This window comes from Cibotium barometz, chromosome 44 (assembly GCF_041138505.1).
Source record: "Cibotium barometz isolate CiBa-2024 chromosome 44, ASM4113850v1, whole genome shotgun sequence".
Classification (NCBI taxonomy): domain Eukaryota; kingdom Viridiplantae; phylum Streptophyta; class Polypodiopsida; order Cyatheales; family Cibotiaceae; genus Cibotium; species Cibotium barometz.
Genome location: NC_141089.1, coordinates 2,983,496 through 3,004,463, shown reverse-complemented (window position 1 = coordinate 3,004,463; position 20,968 = coordinate 2,983,496). Strand labels below are relative to the sequence as shown.

Sequence of the window (20,968 nt, the reverse complement as noted above, 5' to 3'; positions counted from 1 at the left end):
AAGTTTTCTACTTTGTTTGCATTCCTTGTCATCTTCTTACAAGTCCCTTTTTCCTTAATATGGATTCTTGAAGTCGTGTGACTAGTTGAGAAGAGGATAAGTTGTGTGACTAGTTGAGAAGAGTTGTGGATAACATTGTGAGAAGGGAGAAATACAAAACAAGGGTTGTTTTTTATTGTTTTAGCATTTGAAATGGTTATTTGCATTGTTTAAGAAGTAGAAAGGCAACAACTCAAAGCATTTGCATCAATACTTGTGAGATACTTACATGGTGGGAACTCTAAAATCACACCATAATTATGCAAGGAACACCCATCTGCTGCATTTTTTGAAAATCTTAAAAATTTTAAAAAATAAAGAGCCATTTGATCCTATTGCTTGCTATCAACACTATATTAGTGAATTTGGGAATTTCCCAATTCCTATTTTTGAATACTTAAAAAAAGGGGACATGGATACCATGTTTATAAGTTTCTCAAAACCCTATCATATGACCTATCATTGGAAAGCGCTTGAAAAATGGAATCTAAAGAGCTATAAAGCGCTCATTTTGGATTAGTGGTGTTCAAGTTATGGTTAATCCAAACTTTTGATCATGTGTCCCAAACTTGTGGGAAATTCCCATATTCCCCAATATGGTGTTATCACTTAAAAATTCATTTTGCAAAGGAAAAATCTAGAAATTTGGAACAAGAGAAATTAAGATTTGCACCCCTAAACGAGTGATTTTTAGTTGAACCCTGTACACTCACATTGTTCGTGAGATTATGTATGAACACCCATTTGCTACATTTTAAAAAGAAACTTTAAAAAAATAAAGATCCATTGATCTTATTTCCCATCACTTGAACATTCATGTTTTGCAAAGGAACAATCTACAAGTTTTAAACTAGATAAATTAAGATTTGCACTCCTAAACTAATGATTTTTTGTCAAAACCTGCGAAATCATGCCGTCATGATTCTGTAGTCTATAGAATTATGCTTGTGATTTTTGATAACATTGTGATTCTTTGACAAATCTGTATGTCTCTCCAACCCCAAGATTACACATTAAATTTACCTTAACTCTAATAGATTTCATCTGATTATATCTTATCCAATTGTGATCACGGATCAAGGATCATAAACACGATTGTTAATTATCATGACCAAGATTGCTATGTCATAAATCATGCCTTTGAATCACGTCCATGATTAGTAATCATGCTGTGATTTTCCACATCACCAATCACAGTGACCTCCCTTAACAATTTGATAAGAGACATATCTAAAATAGCTATTAGGGAAATCATGAACTGATATAAAAATTCTTTGGACTTGTTTGAGTGAAGATCATAGCCGTGATTCTGAGTCCTACAGCATCATGTTAAATGAGACCTTGAGTATTATTAGGACAAGTGCTCAAGAGTATGTTTAAAGTTACCTCCACACTAGGGATAGCTGTAAACAACTAAGAAACAAAAAAATTAATGTGATTTCTATCATAATCACATTTTATGATTTTTAATCACATCTATGATTTTGTAGAAATCTGGTGATTGCAAACTTGGTAATTCTAATTATGTGTAGATCCACATTTTGTCCAATTAAATCCATTTCATGCACTTTAGGAAGGCTTGATGGTGATGACATTACCCTAGATGAGAGTGCATCTAACCAACTAGGATCCTCTTACCAAAGAATCTTAGGGTCAGCTCACATGACCAGCACACAAATGAGCATGTTTTCTTTGCAAATGCTGAATTCTTTTAAATCATGGAGTAGTGATGAAACCATGGAGAACCTTCTTAACGAGGAATTGGCGAGGGAGAAGGGTAATTTTTCTCCAACACTATTTGGTGAGGGTTCATAGGCTTAGATCAAGAAATCCTAGGATATAACTATGAGCCTGAAAGGGTCAGCTTGCATGGCTAGCACACACGAAGGAGTGTGATTTCTCTACAGAGGTTGAATTCTTTTGAATCATCGAGTAGTGATGAGACCATGGAGAACCTTTTTAAAGAGGAATTGGAAAGGAAGAAGGGTACTTCTTCTCTAACACTATCTAGTGGGTTCTTGGGCTTGGCTCGAGGAATCCTAGGATACAATTATTAGCCCAAAGGGGAAGCTCCATAGGCTATTGCTGAGGGGGGTAGCCAAATCAGACAGAGAAGTAAGCACCAAGAAACCTGGGAGTACAAGGCAACAACTATGGAAGGAAAAATTACCAAGGGAAGCAATCCTCAGAACCCAACATAACTTATACCTAGAATTCGAAGGGATTCTATAAATGACTAAAGAACGGGGGTAATGTATTTCCCCATTTTCAAAGAGCTAGAGATTGAGGAAAGAATGAGGGAAGTATAAGCCCAACTTAGAAGGCTTTAACAAGAGAATATTAGCTTAGATCTCCACAGAGAGTTAGGTGAGAGACATGCCTTCAATATGGAAATGCAGGGGGAGGTTCTTGCAAAATAGATTTCGTGGAAGCTTAGGAGTCTATGTTTTATTAGATGGTTACATCCTATCAGAGATGGGTCACGCCACTTCTTACCATATATAAAAGAGGACACATCTCTCTCCATGTGTCTATGTATGCCAAGTTTCGTGTTTTTTTCAAAGAAAATGAAGTGCTTGAGGATCTCCCTTCCTGGATATATATGCAACGCATGGTGCCTTGATATACAAGTATGCCAATTTTGATGCTTTCTTCAAAATGGTCTATGACAGCCAAAATGGTCGTCAAATTTAAGGCCTACTCAATGTCACCCATCCGGAGGACGGGTTGGGGGATTAGTATACCCTGACAAGTTACACATTGCGCATATGTTATCTTCTCCATGATGTTCAAACAACATATGCCTTGTCCCCTTGTCGGTGTAGAATTTGTGCGAATAAAAGCTGAGAGTCTCAGACCTCATCAGGCAAGATTCTCCTCCCTCGGCTCATTGTCCCAATGATGATTCTTGGTTCTTTTCTATCAAAGGCTGCACCTTTTTCTTTCAAGGGTTGTAACCCTTATCACCTCTCGTGCACCTTAATCTCTGCTTATTACTAGTTAGCTCATCTCAGGTTACAGTGTCTTTTTAGATAGCTTGAATGGGCTTGGCACCTTTGTCCGGTGATGTTATGTGTCCGGTGACGTTATGTTCAGAGTTTGTCCACATGAAAAAAATTGCATTCATCTCATCTTGTGCTCTCTTTTGAATTGACATCAATCCATCCTGTCAGAAGTGAGATCATCATCGATGTGAGAAAAATATTATACGAGATGGAGATAACGGCAATAAATGGACACAAGTGGACACAAAAAACATACATGCATACAATGCTCACATAGTAACATGCTCCCAAGGCTCCAAAACAAAATGCAACACTAATGAGATTTAACCATTTCGTAAAAAGTGGAGAGCCTCACTCTAGCTATGATACCATGTTGAGAATCAAGGATCAAGCTGTCCTAAATGACAAGACATCTGCCTAATCAAAACTAATCCTATACTAATGACAACATTAATCTAAAATCATGGATAAAAATAAAAAAACATTATCATGAGTGTGTGCTAATTAAAATGCACTCAAGTACAATTAGACAACAAGATAAATTATCTTGGATACATAAAGAGACTTGAGATATGCAAGCAGGGATTTCATTAACGTCTTCATAATTTCGTGATCATGTTAACAAAACCTGTTATTAACATATTAAAACTTGTGATCACATTGTATATTCACATGACCTGAGCAATGACCTACCAAAACCTACTAGTCCTGTAACCCCATCGTGTTTTTTTTGTTTCCCGACGACGGGCCCACTGCGAAAACAAAAGAAACCCGGCGGGGTTTTGTCATGTTTATAAACATTGCCCGCCGACACCCATCATGCAACTTTTGGAGGGAGAGTCCTTGTTTTGAGGGCGTGATATCTCTCCTCAAAGTACTTGTAGAGCTCTCGAGTTGCTAGAAGTGTCCTCTTGGGAAGAACGTCCTTATCTTAGGGGCTGTCGTCTTTCCTTGTAGGCACTCCTAAGGCTATTGAGCCACTCGTCCTTAGTTCTTTGAATTGGGAGCAGGGTGTGGTTCGTAGCTAATACTTGCGGAGATTTAGGGACAAAGTTGGAGTCATTCAGCTTTGCATTTGAGCTACGTAGGTAATCTACCTCATTCTGCTTCATGAATGGTTTGATGGAGCCAAGAGTCCTGCTTAGGGACTTGTATTGGTTCTTGATACTTGATATAGTTTAGAGTAGACAAGGGTCTATTGTCCTATACTAGAGTATTGGGCAAGCATAGATCTTTGATTTTCTTTGTGAATGTTAGAGGTATATTGTCATATACTAGAGTATTGGGGCTGCTCTTGAATCCCTCTATTGGCTAGGGGAGGAGTTGACACTTGAGATAATCGTACAGCTTCTTTCTCCTTCTCTGCTAGCTATGCCCCTAAGCTTTCTTTGACCTTGTTTAACTCCAATCGAGCGCCCTCCACCATGAGAGCAAGTTCCTCCCTTGTGAATGTCACTGTCTCTTCACGTATGTCATGGGTGCTGACAGTGGCCTCTCTGGAGGCGAAGTCCACTGGAGTTTCTAGGATAAATTGTGCATATAGCATCTTAGCAAAATAGAGTGGAGTGTCGATGTTACGGAGAGGACGATCGTACACCTCCAAGAAAATGCGCTCGACATTAATTTTGATATCATTATGAGTGCAACGCGAAACCTTCCATCTTCCCTTCTTAATCTCACCATATCTGGACATGGCCATATTTCCTTGATCATCTCTGTGGTTACACATTTATTTATGTCTTTCCATTGGACATAAGTAGGATTTGTCTATTTTGACAACCTGCATGCTGTTCTCGTAGCTTCGTGGGTTGTTAGTCCATGCTGTCAGTCCATGTGCAAGGGCCTTCATTCACTCATATGCCTTCTTCGCTGACTCTTGATGCTCGTTTGCTTGTGCTTCTGCCATATCTGCATGAACGTAAATGACTTTAGGATTTTAATGAACTATAAAGATCAACGTAAGATAAATTGACCATTACCCTCAAAAACTTAAAGTTTAACACCACGAGATGAGATATGAATTGCAAAGACTCAATGAGAAATATCCACTTGACTCAAAGAATATTTCAAACAATGCGCGCACATCAAATTTTGAAGAGAATACATAAACTTAAACACCACAAGAGGAGAGAGAGATTGCAAAGACTCAATGAGAAAATATTTCAAACAGTGCGCACATATCAAATTTTGAAGAGAGACAAACAAAGAGCCATTCTTAAAACTAAAATCTCCTGATACTGTTAAATTACAAAATTGGGGTGAATGACACCGATAGCTCTACAAGAGGATGTTGTGCCCTCGTCGGGTCAATATTTAGTGATCTAAAAAATTCCGCTACTTGCAAAACAGATTTTCGCTCGTCGTCGCGATTAGGTAGACACATCCAATTTTTGACTCTATAAATAATAGTATCCATGGTAACTTTGTCGTAGAGGAACTATTGTCCATCCACAACTCTTGTACTTTCTGCCAAAAGTCATATAAAATTTGTAATAAATACCCTAAAGCAAAAAATCAAATGTAGGAGTGTATGCATCTGCCAAAAACAGATCAAAAATTTTTGGGGCTATCCACGGTCGTTTATTTCGCTCTCTGTCTACGTAGGAGACTGCCTCTGCCACCTTCTCAGGGTTCTTGTCTGCTTCAAATACAAAATTGAGAGACATCCATTTTTTGGGCACTCTCAACAGTAACCCCCAATCGATAATACCTATGCGTGGCTTCAACTCTTTTGTAAAATCCAACACTACATTGAATGGATGTAGGTCAGTATGTACAATTCCTGCCAAAAAAAATTTGCCAAATGTGCTGCCGCCGCTAGGCCTTCCACCACGGCATGCATAATATGTGGCATGGTTATTACTATTTGATGACTTAAAGGAATATTATCGGGTGGGGGTTTTCTCCATCCTCGATCCAAACGGAAAATTGCTCTCATGAACTCACTGAATCTAAGGGGACCTTTAGAAGAGTATCACCAAGCGAGCCGCCATTATAGTATGGGAAAATAGTGATCCAAGGAGATTCTTTTGTGAAGGCAATACACCTGACAATTGATGGGTGTAGAACCTGCATGCCTTGCTCTGCCTGCTGGAAGCTCTCAAACTTGGTGCTGCCTTCTCCTTTGTAGTGCTTTCCGCAAAAAGTAATGTGCTCTGGCAAAAATGATATACCTCTAACTGTATACTCTTTTACTATGCCAAAAACACCAGAGCCTATTGTTCGCCCTTCGACCACAGCCTCGTGCGGCGGAAAGCCAATGAGGTGTGTGCACATAAAATTGTAGATTGTGCGATTAATGGCACCCGTCCCACTCGCATCTGGCTGGCTGAACGTTGCAGCGACGTCTTGGGCAATGCGCATGCTTTTGGGGAGTGACTCTGCATCCAGCGCGTTCATGCGCTTGCTCTTGGCTCTTTGCTTGCTCCATACAGCGTTCCATAACTGTAGACCATGCATATTAGCTTCAGGCAGGGTAGCATCTCTAAGATCATTGCATGCTACACGCATGATCCCCAAAATAGTTCGTGTTATATGTTGATGGTTGAAGTCTGGTATCTTTTGTCTATCAAGCAACTCATCGTTGCCTCCGCTTCGAAGTCGACGGTGTGCATTTTTCCATATCTGCTCTAATAGATCTCGCATGAGTATCTCAGACTCATTGATCTTTTTGACGATGTCTTCTAAACATTGTGACACTACGATGACTGCTTCAATGCGAATTGCTCGTAGAACGATTTTACGCTCTTCAGGGGAAAGCATGGTGGTCGTCTTTGCAAATCTAGCGAATATCACTAAACACAACAAAAACACAACAAAAACGGAATATCAAACAACATTACTAAAATCAACATCAAGCAATACATCATCGAACGTGAGAGAACTGCAGCAAGTGTATCATTACTTATCAATGATCAAACAAAAACGGAATATCAAATAATATTACTGAAATCAACATCATGCAATACATCATCAAACGTGAGACAACCGCAACAAGTGTATCACTACTTATCAATGATAAAACAAAAATGAAATATCAAACAATATTATTGAACTCAACATCATGCAATACATTATCGAACGTGAGACAACCGCAACAAGTGCATCATTACTTATCAATGTTCATCGAACGTGAGACAATCACAACAAGTGTATCATTACTTAAGCTTCTATACATAATCACTAGAGAGCATCATACATGAGCTTCATTACTAGAATCGAGAGAGAGAGAGAGAGTTATGGAGTCGTGTGTATCGATAGGTGTGCAGATGAGAGAGAACATTGAGTGACTAGAGAGAGAGAGAGAGATGATAAAGCCAAAGTTAATGCAACTAATAGTATACATTAAGACAAGTTGTAAAAGTGTTTAAAAGAGGATCTTGCTAGAGTGAGTGGCACACACTTTACCCAACTCCCACTCTCTATCTTCTTTTCGTGTGCCTGGTCCTCTCTCTTTCTACTACAGTCATTTTACTTTGTAAACATCTTCTATGTATCTGAAAAGTCTATTTTTGACAAGAAAGTGCCATACCCAAAAACCTACACTTACATAATAAAAGCTATCATTAGATTTTGGAGTGTCTTATACATGTTGCACTCCTCATCTACACACCTACCATGACAGAGAGAGAGAAAGAGAGTTGTGAAGTGTATCATGAGAGAGAGAGAGAGGGGGGGAGGAAGAGAGAGAGTCGTGAGACAGATAGAGAGAGAGGGAACATTGATGATATTTTTAATAGTTTTGTGAGTTCCTAAAGAGAGGAAAATAATGTTTAGCATTATTTTATATTTTAAGAAAATAGAGGGAGAAAAGGTAATTTATTAGGGATTATGTATATTTTAAGAGAAAAAAAAAAGCACTCCTCATCTACACACCTATCGTGACAGAGAGAGAGAGAGAGAGAGAGTTGTGAAGTGTATCATGAGAGAGAGGGAGAGAGAGAGAGAGTTGTGAAGTGTATCGAGAGAGAGAGAGAGAGAGAGAGTTGTGAAGTGTATCATGAGAGAGAGAGAGAGAGGGGGGGAGGAAGAGAGAGAGAGTCGTGAGAGAGGGAACATTAGATGACATTTTCAATAGTTTTGTGAGTTCCTAAAGAGAGGAAAATAATGTTTAGTATTGTTTTATATTTTAAGAAAATAGAGGGAGAAAAGTTTATTTATTAGGGATTATGTATATTTTAAGAGAAAAAAAAAGAACTCCTCATCTACACACCTATCATGACAGAGAGAGAGAGACAGAGAGAGTTGTGAAGTGTATCATGAGAGAGAGAGAGAGAGTTGTGAAGTGTATCGAGAGAGAGAGAGAGAGAGAGAGTTGTGAAGTGTATCATGAGAGAGAGAGAGAGGGGGGGAGGAAGAGAGAGAGAGAGAGAGATATTCATTTTACGAGTCACGACATCATGAAATTAAACTTAAAGACAATATGATGTAAACTTTGATCCATGAAATACTCATGCCGCGTTACCAACCAAGTATCGCATGGATCACACACAATAAAAACAATACAAGCCGCATCAAGCAAATTTACGACATTTTTTCGATCGCGTTAACGATCAAATGCCGCAATATGCAAAAAACAATATATGCACTAGCGCACGACACTAACTTGCCGCGTTAATGATAAAATGCCTCCCGAATCTATGGGAATATAAATAGGATACGGACATACACTGGCCGCGTTACCAACCATATGCCCGCATTTGACAAAGGGAAGGGAAGGGAAGGTGACATCGCCATAACGATACTATGCTTGCCGCGTTACCGACTAGTATCTCTATGGTGTGCCATACTTACCATAGGACACAAACCAACCGCGTTACCGACTATGTGCCCTACACGATAAGCACCATTCCGAAGAATGGCCTTACACACACACACCCCTCGTGTGGCAGACCACCCACATCCTGCCGTGCATTGCGACCATGGACGGCTACCCGCAGGAACACACACACACCCACACACACACACACCCACAACTGTCATTACTTGTGTGTATACTGTCAGTAATGAACTCCCAAAGGGCTCCCCTGGGCCCGTATATATACAAAAATGTAGCCCGCTAGGCTAAATGACGACCTTTAAAATTCCCGGCGCGGGACCGTTGGGTATTGCAAAAATCCCGGCGGGATTTTAGCCGGTTACCAGGGAACCTCCCACCGGCTTTTTTGGGAACATGTTAACACATGTTATTAACAAAAAAAAATTATGATCACGTGAATATAAAATCATTGTATGCAAGTGATAGGTTTATTGCTTGAAAAAGGTCCCTTTTCATATGGGTGAGTACAAATACTAGCTTTGCTAGCTCATGTGAGATAATTCGACCTTTGCTCTAGGCTTGTACTTCATTGGGGACTACCCATACTCACTCCCTACCTCTTTCTTGTGCTCAATGGCACCACATTTCTCAACATCCACCAACTCCTATATCACTTTAACCATATAATCATAGTGATGGGCTGTATATCCATTATATCTCAATCACCACAGGGTATCTAACCCTTGTAGATCTGTGTATGCCTAGATCATTGCCATGTGTCCTCAAAGTAGCCCTAGTTCTCCTTACACTAGGAATAATGCCTAGCTCCTCATCAAGGCTCTACTCAGAGCCACTAGAGTCACCATCCACATATAAGTAACCTACTAACAGGTCAAGCACAAAAGGTTGATCTTACTTTTTCTTTCCTTTGTGTGATACATGTGTACATATGAGTCCTCAGCCTGTTTGACCATGGACTAACACTAGATCCATAAATGCTAAAGGACTTTCCAAGTTAGATTTACCCTCCAACTCCAGCTCCCCCAATATGATAAGTAATGTCGATAAAATTCATAGTGATACCATCCTTGATTGAGTATTCTTTAAGAACTCCCTTAGTAGCAAAGATATCTTAGGCTCTTGCCTGATTTGTAGTGCTAACAATAATCTACAAAACTACAAATAAATAAAAAGAATCAATGTGTTTCATATTTACATGTTATCCTATGCTCTTAAGTGTATGCTCTTAAGTGGTATAAATATGTCTTTCTCTAGCATTATAATATAAGAACACGTGACATAATAATACAAGAATCAAGGTGTTTCATATTTTCATGTCATCCTATGCTCTTAAACATTATAAATATGTTTTTCTCTATCATTGCAATACAATACCACTTGGTATAACAATTTTTCATTACAATACAAGACCACTTGACATAATGATTTTCCATTGTGCTCACATAAAATACATGTTAATGCTTCTAATTTCTATTGTATTCACATAATAATGATGTCATTTCTCACATATCACACATAATATCTATGATGTCAATACTCACATGTTGCACATCTCTTATCATGGAAAGGTGTGGGCTTGCACTATTATGATGCCAATATCTTCACAGTTACTCTTAGAGTGTTGCTATCTTAAAGTATAATATATGTGAAAAAACAATCCATTTACTCTTAGAATATAGCTATCTTGAAGTATAAAAATATACATGTAAAAAAATCCCTTTACATATACAAGAACTTGAAGTATAAAAATATACATGTAGAAAAGAAATCCCTTTACATACAAGGGGATTTCTAATTTTTGAGCAAAACCATCTGAGCATTTGAGCAAATTGGATCAGAATGTAGTTTTTTTGTGTCAAAGTTTATGAAAACAATCCAAGTGTATGGACCCCTTTTGTGAATAAAGGGGTCATATGAAAATAAGGCAAGGAGACGAGGAGGCCTTAGGAGACACAACACTATTCGAGATATTGTATGCTTTTAAGGTTAATAACTTGTTCTTGTATGCTTAATAACTTTTTCTTGTATGCTTTTGTTGTCCAGATAGTCTCCTCAAGCCCCATCATCTCGTCAAGTGCAACTTCAATTAGCAGCATCACGATCAAGCTTCAGGTATTTTCTATTTTGAAGCCTCTTGGGGTTTCTTTGTATGCTATTGAAGTAATGCTGGGACTTAATTGACCTTGTAAGTCTATTCTATGCCATGTGATGATTTCTTTTTTTAAATGCATCTTTGTCACATTGGCAGGATGGTAAAATTAAGAACTTCTGAGAGGAGGGGGAGAGGTGGAAGAGGAGAACGAGGAGGCAAGAGAGGTGGAAGGACAAGTAGCAAGAGAAGTTTGCAAGTGGAATCTACAACAAATTTAGAGATTCAAAAAGAGGTTGAAATTGAAGTTGAAGAGGATAAGGAGATGGAAGACTTTGAAGACACTACTATAATTGTGGAGGAATCTTCTAAGAAGAGAAAGAAAGAGGATAAACAACTGGATGAGGAGTTTGAGCAAGAGTTTCGTGCTGCACTTGATATTGGCCAAGGGAAGGATGTTATTGAATCTCTTGCAATCAATCCTGGAAAGATTGCTCCCTTGATCCCATTATGTCGTTGTGTTGTAAACACAAGAGTGAGAGGCCTACGATTTGATATGGATAGCCTAAAGCAAGCTCTAGAGGCAGAAAAATATATTCAACAGAAAGGAATGTTTATTTTATCTACAACACTTTCGGATGGTGTTTCACAAGAGGTGACAGATGAAATTGAACAATCATGGGATTCTTGTTGGAGGGATGTAAATGCAGAATTTGAGGCACAGATTGTTGATGATGCTGATTGGTCATTTTTGTCTCGAAAGATGTTTTTTGTGTGGGAGGGGAATCACCGTACTGTTGCATGGATGTCTCTAATTGAGGAGAAATTCAAGACATCAAAGGCATGGCATATTCGAGTTTTAGCAAGTTTTATTACTCCAGAGAAAGAAACAGAAATGAAGCTAATAGCTGCTCTTCAAAGATTCAATCTGTAAGTGCGAGTTCTTACTTATATGTGTTACCTTTTTTCGAGCTTTTAAGGGTTTTGTGAACAATTCTTAATATGTTTGAAGCTATGTATTTTTTATTTTTCAGCCTTAATGAAACAGAAATTATTAAAACAAATCACAAGGATTATTTGTTCAACACGAAGACAATGTGTTCATGTGATGAGAATGAGTACTTATCACTTTTTTCTGAGGAAGAAAAAAAGACACTTGAAAAGCATAGGGCAAATGAAAGCAGTAAAGGATCAAGTACTTGGTATCCTTTGACATCTCTGATGCTAGGGAGAATGGTATTTGCAGTAAGTTTCATACCATTTGTCATGGATGTCTTTTAAATTAGAACTAACTAATTCATTGTACTCATTCATCTCTTTGGAATATATTTTAGCCACTATACAAGCAAGATTATGAGGCAAAGCTAAAGGAACTTCAGCCAAATTTGAGTGTTGCTGATATGGAGAAATCACTTAAAAGTATTCGAAAGGATGTGAATCTCAAGTATGGTCGAAAAATGATCAAGGTATGGTTAATTTAATGATTCTTAACATAAAGTTGACTTTTTAAAGTGTTCAAGTGTTTTTTGAGATTGGTCATATGATCTTTGTTTACAAAATGATTAAGGTATGGGATATGCATGTATTGTATGATTAAAAAATACAGTTGAGTGTGACGATTGCATGTACTGTTTATATGTAGATTCTGTCTATTGTCAAACCAACAAATGGTGAAGATTGGTTTAATATCTTGTGGAGCCTCCCATTTGATGATAAATCATCCATTGTCACATTGGAAAAGTTGTATAACATCTCCATTGCAAAAGTCTCAAAGGAGACACAACTAGCAACCCTCAGAATCTTAGGGTCAGATTCAAATTTGAGAACAAGTTATGGGATGCCAAAAGCTGATAGAGAATTCATAAAGTGGATGGCAAAAGAGGCATGGATGGATCAGTTGCTTTGTGAATCTGAGAGGTTACTCTCTCAGGTCTTGGTTGCTAGTCAACAAGCTAGCTTTGTGCTTCCTCAAGATCCTATGTTGAGAGAGTATTTTGGGGAAATACAAGCAATGAACAGACTTGAACTTTATGAAGATTTAAAGGATTCAATGACTGTTGCTACAACTGCAAAACAACAGGACAAATGGAGATGACGAGGGCATCTCGACGATTGGTATTTAGGTAAGCAATACATTTTTTTTCCTTTTCAATTAAAAATCCATCCTTAAGTATTTTGCTTTTGTACTAAGACTCTTATTGTATGCAGATTCTTGCAATCCTTAAAAGTTGTTGGTAAGATTGAAAAATTGTTGCCCATATGTCGAGTATGGACAAAAATTCAGGACTTAAAATTCTGTATGTACTCTCCAAACATGATAGAAAAAGAAGGGAAGCAAGTGCTCTCTGAGTGGGAGAGAAAGAAATGCCCGTGGTGGCTCGATATAAAAAAAGGATGTTGCATCGAGGAGGAGGTAGAGCTGTACACACAGCATAAAAAGGGAGAGATGGATTCATCAAGCTCAAATTCAATCCATGAGGATGATGCAGTCATTGAGGTTCAAAAAACACTTGAGAAGATGACTAAAAAGGACAAAGATTCAAGTATGGAACTAAAGAAGGGTGGTAGGCCACCAAAAAATCCTGGTACTAATAATGGTAAGTTCTCTTGATCTTTTTTCAAGCTATTATTTGTTTGTGTAACATATGTTGTTATCACTTTGTGTCTTTACATATGTGGTGTGGGTACAGATGTGCAGGTACTACAGTCTACACCCATTCTGAAAGGATGTAAATGGAAAGATAGGTCTGTCCGCTTTTTGTACATTCCATTGACCTCTCTAACTTTGAATCAGAGTGGCACATGTGATGCTTCACATTGCAAGGTTTGGTGCTATGATTATGTCAAGTTTGGGAAGCAATTGTCTGTCTCAAACTTCACACAAGCCTATATAGACATGAAGGAATACTTTGTGGGTCTTGGAGGTGAAAGAAAAACAAGAAATGGTAAGAGTGTTGCTTGGGCTGCAGATTTTGTCATTATTGATCTGCCTACACAGCTAGAAGCTCTTGGAGTAGAGGATTCCACATCTCCATCTTGGAATTTATTAACAGAGGACCATGTACGCTACTCCTTGCTAGTAGCGGCCATAGTTGTTTCAGATTCTGGCTGGATCCTAGTTATGTGTGCTCCTCATGTTCTTCGTTTGGTTGAGCGTTATGCTAGGATCAGTAGATTGGAGTTTGCATGTCGAATATACATGCAATGCTTGGATGCATATTGCACAATCAAAGTTGGTGGTATTGATCATAAGGTGAGACAATTGTCATACAATGACCTGTTGAAAGAATTTATGCTCTCGTATAATGAAATGGCTTGTACTAAGTATATGTTTAATTCTTTTCTTATCTTTAGGTGGATGTTGTGGTTTTATGCCTTCTTCATCGGGCTGGTATGTCTTGTGTTTGTAATCCTGGAAATGCTTCCGTGGTTGGTACCAAATTGGGCATTGCTTTTGGAAGTAGTTTGTTTCATCATTATTTACCAACAAGTGAGCAGACTATAAAACATGGAGAGAGTATTCCATGGAGAGGTGCATTAGAGAGGGCTCCATGCATGATGTTGTACTTCTTGGAGTTCTTGTGTCCAATTTCTGGACATGTGGTGGACTTAGGTTCTGGGACTGGCTCTATGCAAAAAGCATGCGTGCATTCTGGGAGAGCATGCTTATCTATTGAGAATGATCCTGATATTTGCAATTCTATATTGCAACCATTTTTGGATGGACAGAAAGGAAAGGGAAATGTGTTAAGAAACTATGGGACTCTAAATGATTCCGAAGATGTGGAAATGGTTGTTAATCTTCCAGACGACTAGTAAGTATGTTACTCTCGTGTTTTATCTTTTTAAACCTATTTGTTGGAGAATATTATTATCAATGAGGCATTGATATTGATTGATCTATTTTAGCTTTTTGCCTTCTTATGCAGGTGCTATGGCTGAGATGATGTGTAATGACATTGCATTCAATGCCCCCATCAAAGAGAGAAGGCATCGTCGCAATATCTATGTGGATGACATATTTAAAGAAGATTGAGTCTAGTGATTTGACATGAGTTTTTCCCTTCAAGCAATTCATGAGTTTTTCCCTTCAAGAATTGAGTCTAGTGATTTGACATGAGTTTTTCCCTTCAAGCAATTCATTTTGCTTGTGATGCCCTAGTATTGAACATGCATAACTTTGTGTCTTGCACCTATTTCATTTGCTAGAGATGTAGTAATCATATTGAGGAACTATTAGTACATCATGTGAGTACCCACCATGAATATTAATCTCAATATCGCATATTCAATTTTGAGCATGTTGGTTTCATAAAACTTTTTCTATTTGCTAGAGATGTGATAATCATGTCATATCTTAATTAAGGGTTGCATGTCAAAACTATGAGTTGTGTAAAAATGATCATCATGGTGAATTGAATCTTGAAGTATCTCCTTGCAACTAATAAATGTTTCGGCATGGATGCATGCAAATTTGCACCCTAAATTCTTCACCATGTGACTTGCAATCATTTCATCATCACTATCTATCATGGTAGTATGAATGATGGATGATGTAGGTGGAGGGTGATGAAATGAAGTAGACATGAAAAGTAGTTTTGTGAATAAAGGGATCTTATAAGTCCTAAATACTATTGGAAAGAAATGTAATTAAATGTATATAGCATCTTTGTAGGGTAGTTTTATGACTAAAGGGTGTGTGATGTGACTAAAGGGTGTGTGATGTTAGCGGCATCTTTGTGGGGTAGAAATGTATATAGTATCTTCTTGGGGTAGTTTTATGACTAAATGGTGTGTGATGTTATGATAAAATTGTCTACGAAATCACAATATAGGCCATGCTCAGAAAAATGTGCTCAGACCAAGACGCTCAGAGACAAGACATACCCTACATACAAGATCTTGAAGTATAAAAATACCATGTAGAAAAAAACTCTCTTGTGAAGACGATTACGCTCTTAAAAATAGTATCATGGTCTTGTTTTTAGTTCAAATGTACCTTTGTTATAATGATGACTAAGAATTCTCCATGTTCCCTTCATTGTTGATTCACTTGATGATGTGGATCCTAATATTTTACCACGGTATTGAACACTATGTGCGTGAGCATATTGCTTTATCATCTCCACTTCCACAAGTCCATTCTTTGTGTGAAAAGTTCCTACACAAGAAAAATGAATTTTTTAGAAATTATTTAATTTCTTTTAGAATTATATTTATAATTCCACAAGTCCAGTCCTGTGTGAAACATGTCTGGCACAAGAAAAATGACTTTTTAATTAATTTCTTTTAGAATTATGTATGTGCATATATATGTGTGTGTGTGTGTGTGTGTGTGTGTACACACATGCACATACATGTATATATAAACACACAAACAAATAAATATGTACATATACATATGTACACTCACACGCACACACATATATACATACATATGTGTGTGTGTGTGTGTGTGTGTATACATACATATTTACATATGTATACATGTGTGTGTGTGTGTGTATATATATACATACATATTTACATATGTATACATGCGTGTGTGTGTATTCCTACTTACTTTTGCTAATAAATAAAGATTTGATCTAACTCTTGCGAGACCTCAAAAAAAACATAAACCCAAGTTTTATGATTTCAGACTCTGAAATCATCTTCAATGTCTACCAAATCTTCTCTTCATGGTTCCTAATCATAATTAGGTCATCCATAATGATCTCGTACTGCCACGCTCAGAGAAAATATACAATTTTACATCTAACGGGATTTTAGAAATATTAATCTTATAAAGAAAGTATCTATCTGTTAGTAGTACCATGCCCGAAGAGCTTGTCTGAATCCGTATAACTTGCACACTTTGTTTTTTGAACCACGTATCTCAAACCTGAGTGGATGCACCACGTAAACCTTCTTCTTGAGATGGTCATTTAGAAATATCATTTTCACATCCATTTGCAATACCACCATGAGTGGCCAAGGCTAGTATTGTATAAATATTGGTCAATCTAGATGTGAGGAAGAATGTCTCTTGAAAGTTGAACCTTTCGACTTGTGCAAAACCCTTTGCCCATGAGTGTTGCCTTGTACTTATCCAACGTAGTATAAGACTTGTACTTGGCCTTCCAAACTCACTTGGTGCAAATAACCTTCTATTTTACAGAATTATGCACAAGATTCTAAGTGTGGTTTCTAAAAATTGAGTCATACTCTAACTACAATTTGATCTATAATGCTTCCTCCAAGATGGATTTCATTATCTCAACCACCATCAAGGCCATATCAAAAATGTGAGTAGGTTCACTCTTTTTCTCCTCTATTCTCTTGGATTTGTGAACAAATATTTTCTCTTCTATTACCATGATGGAGGTTTTTGTGGAAACCATAAGATCTCTCTAGATAATTCTTGTGTATAAACATGCATAAATCAAGCATAAACTCATCCACCCGCCCCCCAGCCCAAGGGATGCACACATGGATTATAATGAAGTACATCATATCTTTACCTTGATGTCCCATACCATCAAGAGGTATGACTCCAGTCCCGCAGCAGCAGCATGTAGTTGTAGTTGTAGTGTGAAATGGTAGGTGAGTAGATATGATCCTCTACACAAGAGAACATAACATAACCTAGCCTCAAGATAACATCCCTTGAGTGTGCCCCATGCCCCGATTATATAGGAGGGCCCTCAAGTGACTCTTGTTTCTCTATATCCCATGTGTGACCCTTGGATGCCTAACCCTAACCTCAACCCTTAAGGTTAGTCCTCACCCATGCTCCACTAGAGCTTGTTCTCCCATGCTCCCATGCTCAGAAGCCTAATGTGGGTTAGCCTTCTAGTATATGCACACATAATGTGCATATAACATACTTCCCCTCTCTCGAAAAATTGCACTCTTACAATGAAAAGAAAGAAATTTGCATTGAACATTCTCAACCGACTCCCAAGTCGAATCCTCTATTTCCCCATCTAATTTTAACCCCAGGGATTAGGCAACTATATGAAGTTTTCTTTCCTTGAATTCAAGTACCTTATGAGGTTCATGTGGAACATAGGATAAATTTTTGACTTCAATGAGTTCTTGAGGAGTAACTGTGTTATCCTCACCTCCCAGTTTCCCTTTCAATCTACTGACATGAAAGACTGGATGAACTCTAACATGTGGAGGTAGTTTCAGTTCATACGTAACTGTGCCAATCCGATGTATAACTCGAAATGGACCACAATATCTAGGAGATAAATTCAAGCATTTTCTTGTTGAGAAAGTTTGAGAATCTTTAGGAAGCTGTAAATAAACCAATGCTCTTGGTTCAAAAGACCGAGATGAGCGTCCCCTATCAGCATGCTCTATCCTGAGCACTCCTAATAGAATCCTGAGCTTCGGTCAGCATTTCCTGCATATCACGCAAGACTCTCCCTCGATGCATCAAACTCAATGAACATGCAAACAAGAGGCATTGTCAATGGATTGCCTAGGTTCAAATATGATGGACATATGCATGTTTGTGAAGCCTGTCAATTTGGAAAGCAGGCAAGGTTTAGGTTTCCTAGAGAAGGTGTGAGATCCCCCTGTTCCCACCGAGCAACAGTTTCGGGGTACTAGCAGCGGAAGTAGCACTTCTCGCGCGGGACAGGGGTCCCACATTCGGGGCCTCGTCCACGGATATCCGGACAAGAGACTAATCCATCGGTTTTTCCAAAACCGAACCCGGAAAAAACTTCCCTTACCCGGAAAGCACGGGCGATTCCACCAGGATAATTTTTTACTCTAACGTAGTCAAGATCATTACTGATCACGCTGATCCAACTGCACCTATAAAGATACTCGATCGGATCAAGGAAGAAACTTGCACTTGGATCATTGGGATCAACGCTTTTTTCCCCATCAAGAGGCACAGCCGTTGATTCCTATCCATAGAACAATTACTATCCGGGACTTACTTCGTCTATCGTAATAACAGAAATTGAGTCTCGGTTTACGGATCCATCAGTCCAGCCTAACCCCATCCGATCCCATGGGTTAGCCAACCGCCCAACCACTGTAGTGATGGGATCCAATTTGGAATTTGGTTAGGTTTTGTCCCGGGGGTACCAAGGAAAAGAGTTCCAAGGCCCCCTAGACGGAAGTTCATGCAAACATAAAATTAGGCACACCACTTACACACCCAATATGAAATTGCCTTATTCTTAGCATCAGCTAACTTTAAAACAATCCTTTAATGAAACCATAGTACCACTGATCACAGTCTTCCAAATTATCCGGTTGATTCTCAAATTTCCCATCATTCCTTCATCATCAGAGTATCTATGGCATCATTGGCAACTAGAACGCTCACCACCTGTCCACTCAGAGGCCGTTTCCATAGTTCCTAGCCCATAATACTCGGCAATATAATCATTTATCAAGATGGACTCTCGTTGAAGATCAGCAAGATCAACCAACAGATCCATATAAAAGGGCCATGGACTCATCCGTTGAGGACCAGCAAGGTCAGTCAACCAGATCCATGCCCGGTTTCACAAAACAACTCTTACTCCTTGTTCCAATATCTTCCACGATGCACGTGTGGGTATCTTCGGCGACCCAGAGCCCGAGCACCGTATGGTCAGCACCCTCTAGGATCCTTCGCAGGTGACCTAGCGCTTCACTCATAGGCCGCTTCCTTGGTCCCTCATCCACCGTACCGGAAGCTCACCATTTAAATCGAACCGAGGCTGGTCAAGACCTCGGTCGACCTTGCTACGCGAGACGTCCTCCATTGACTCTCCGTTAGCAGTTACAACTTTATCAGTTAGGTCTCCACGACCTTAAACACATGACGGTCAAAATGCTTCCCCAGCATTCTTGACATAAAACAGCCATTTACAAACAGCATTTACAAACAGTTTACAAATACAATTTCTATATTAACTCTCATTTTTCCACATTATCCCTCATTAATCCACATTACTTATTCCACATTCCATTTATATGTGTACTCATCCAATCACATCATTTTTCATCTCTTCACTTTAGATTCCTTCACATCACATATCATATATTCACATCCATATCCACATCCATACATCTACATCCACATCCACATTCACATCTACATACTTACCTCCATTTTCACATCCTCATTTATACATCCACATCCCATATCCACATTCATACATACACATCCATATCCACATCCATAAATCCACATCCACATGCATACATCCACTATCACGTCTTCATTCATACATCCACATCCACATCCACATCCATATACATACATACATCCACATCCACATTCTCATTCACATCTATACATCCACATCTACATCCACATACATACATACATCCACATCCACATTCCACATTCACATCTATACATCCACATCTACATCCACATTCACATACATCCACATCCACATCTACATCCACATTCACATACATCCACATCCACATTTCCATTCACATCTATACATCCACATCTACATCCACATACATACATACATCCACATCCACATCCACATACATACATACATCCACATCCACTTTCCACATTCACATCTATACATCCACATCTACATCCACATTCACATACATCCACATCCACATTCACATACATCCACATCCACATCCACATACATACATACATCCACATCCACTTTTCACATTCACATCTATACATCCACATCTACATCCACATTCACATACATCCACATCCACATTCACATACATCTACATCCACATTCACATACATCCACATCCACATCCACATTTTCATTCACATCTATACATCCACCTCTACATCCACATACATACATACATCCATATCCACATTCCACATTCACATCTATACAACCACATCTACATCCACATTCACATCTATGCATATACATCTTCATGCATACATCCATTTTCACATTCATACATCCACACTCCCATCTCCACATCCACACATCCACATACATACATCCATTTCCACATTCCCATTCATATAACCCCATATGCCTTCACATCTAATCTTTTACATCACATCCATTCTTGCCCTATCATCACAACCCATATACATCTTATCCTATC

The 20,968-nt window shown here is 38.5% G+C and overlaps 1 protein-coding gene and 1 long non-coding RNA gene across 2 annotated transcripts in view; one reads left to right on the top strand and one right to left on the bottom strand.

Annotated features, from left to right (window-relative positions):
- The first annotated feature begins 12,017 nt into the window (after window positions 1-12,017).
- On the top strand, window positions 12,018-12,728 carry LOC147612866 (uncharacterized). The gene is made up of 3 exons (XR_015263419.1): window positions 12,018-12,157; window positions 12,247-12,378; window positions 12,555-12,728. It is a non-coding gene; the product is annotated as an uncharacterized LOC147612866 (long non-coding RNA).
- A 3,040-nt stretch (window positions 12,729-15,768) lies between these two features.
- The window catches only part of LOC147612865 (uncharacterized), a 38,083-nt gene continuing 32,883 nt past the window's right edge, over window positions 15,769-20,968 (bottom strand). Inside the window, exon 8 of the mRNA XM_086782119.1 lies at window positions 15,769-15,800. Within this exon, the coding sequence (XP_086638245.1) occupies window positions 15,769-15,800 (32 nt within the window). The remainder of the gene's footprint in view (window positions 15,801-20,968) is intronic.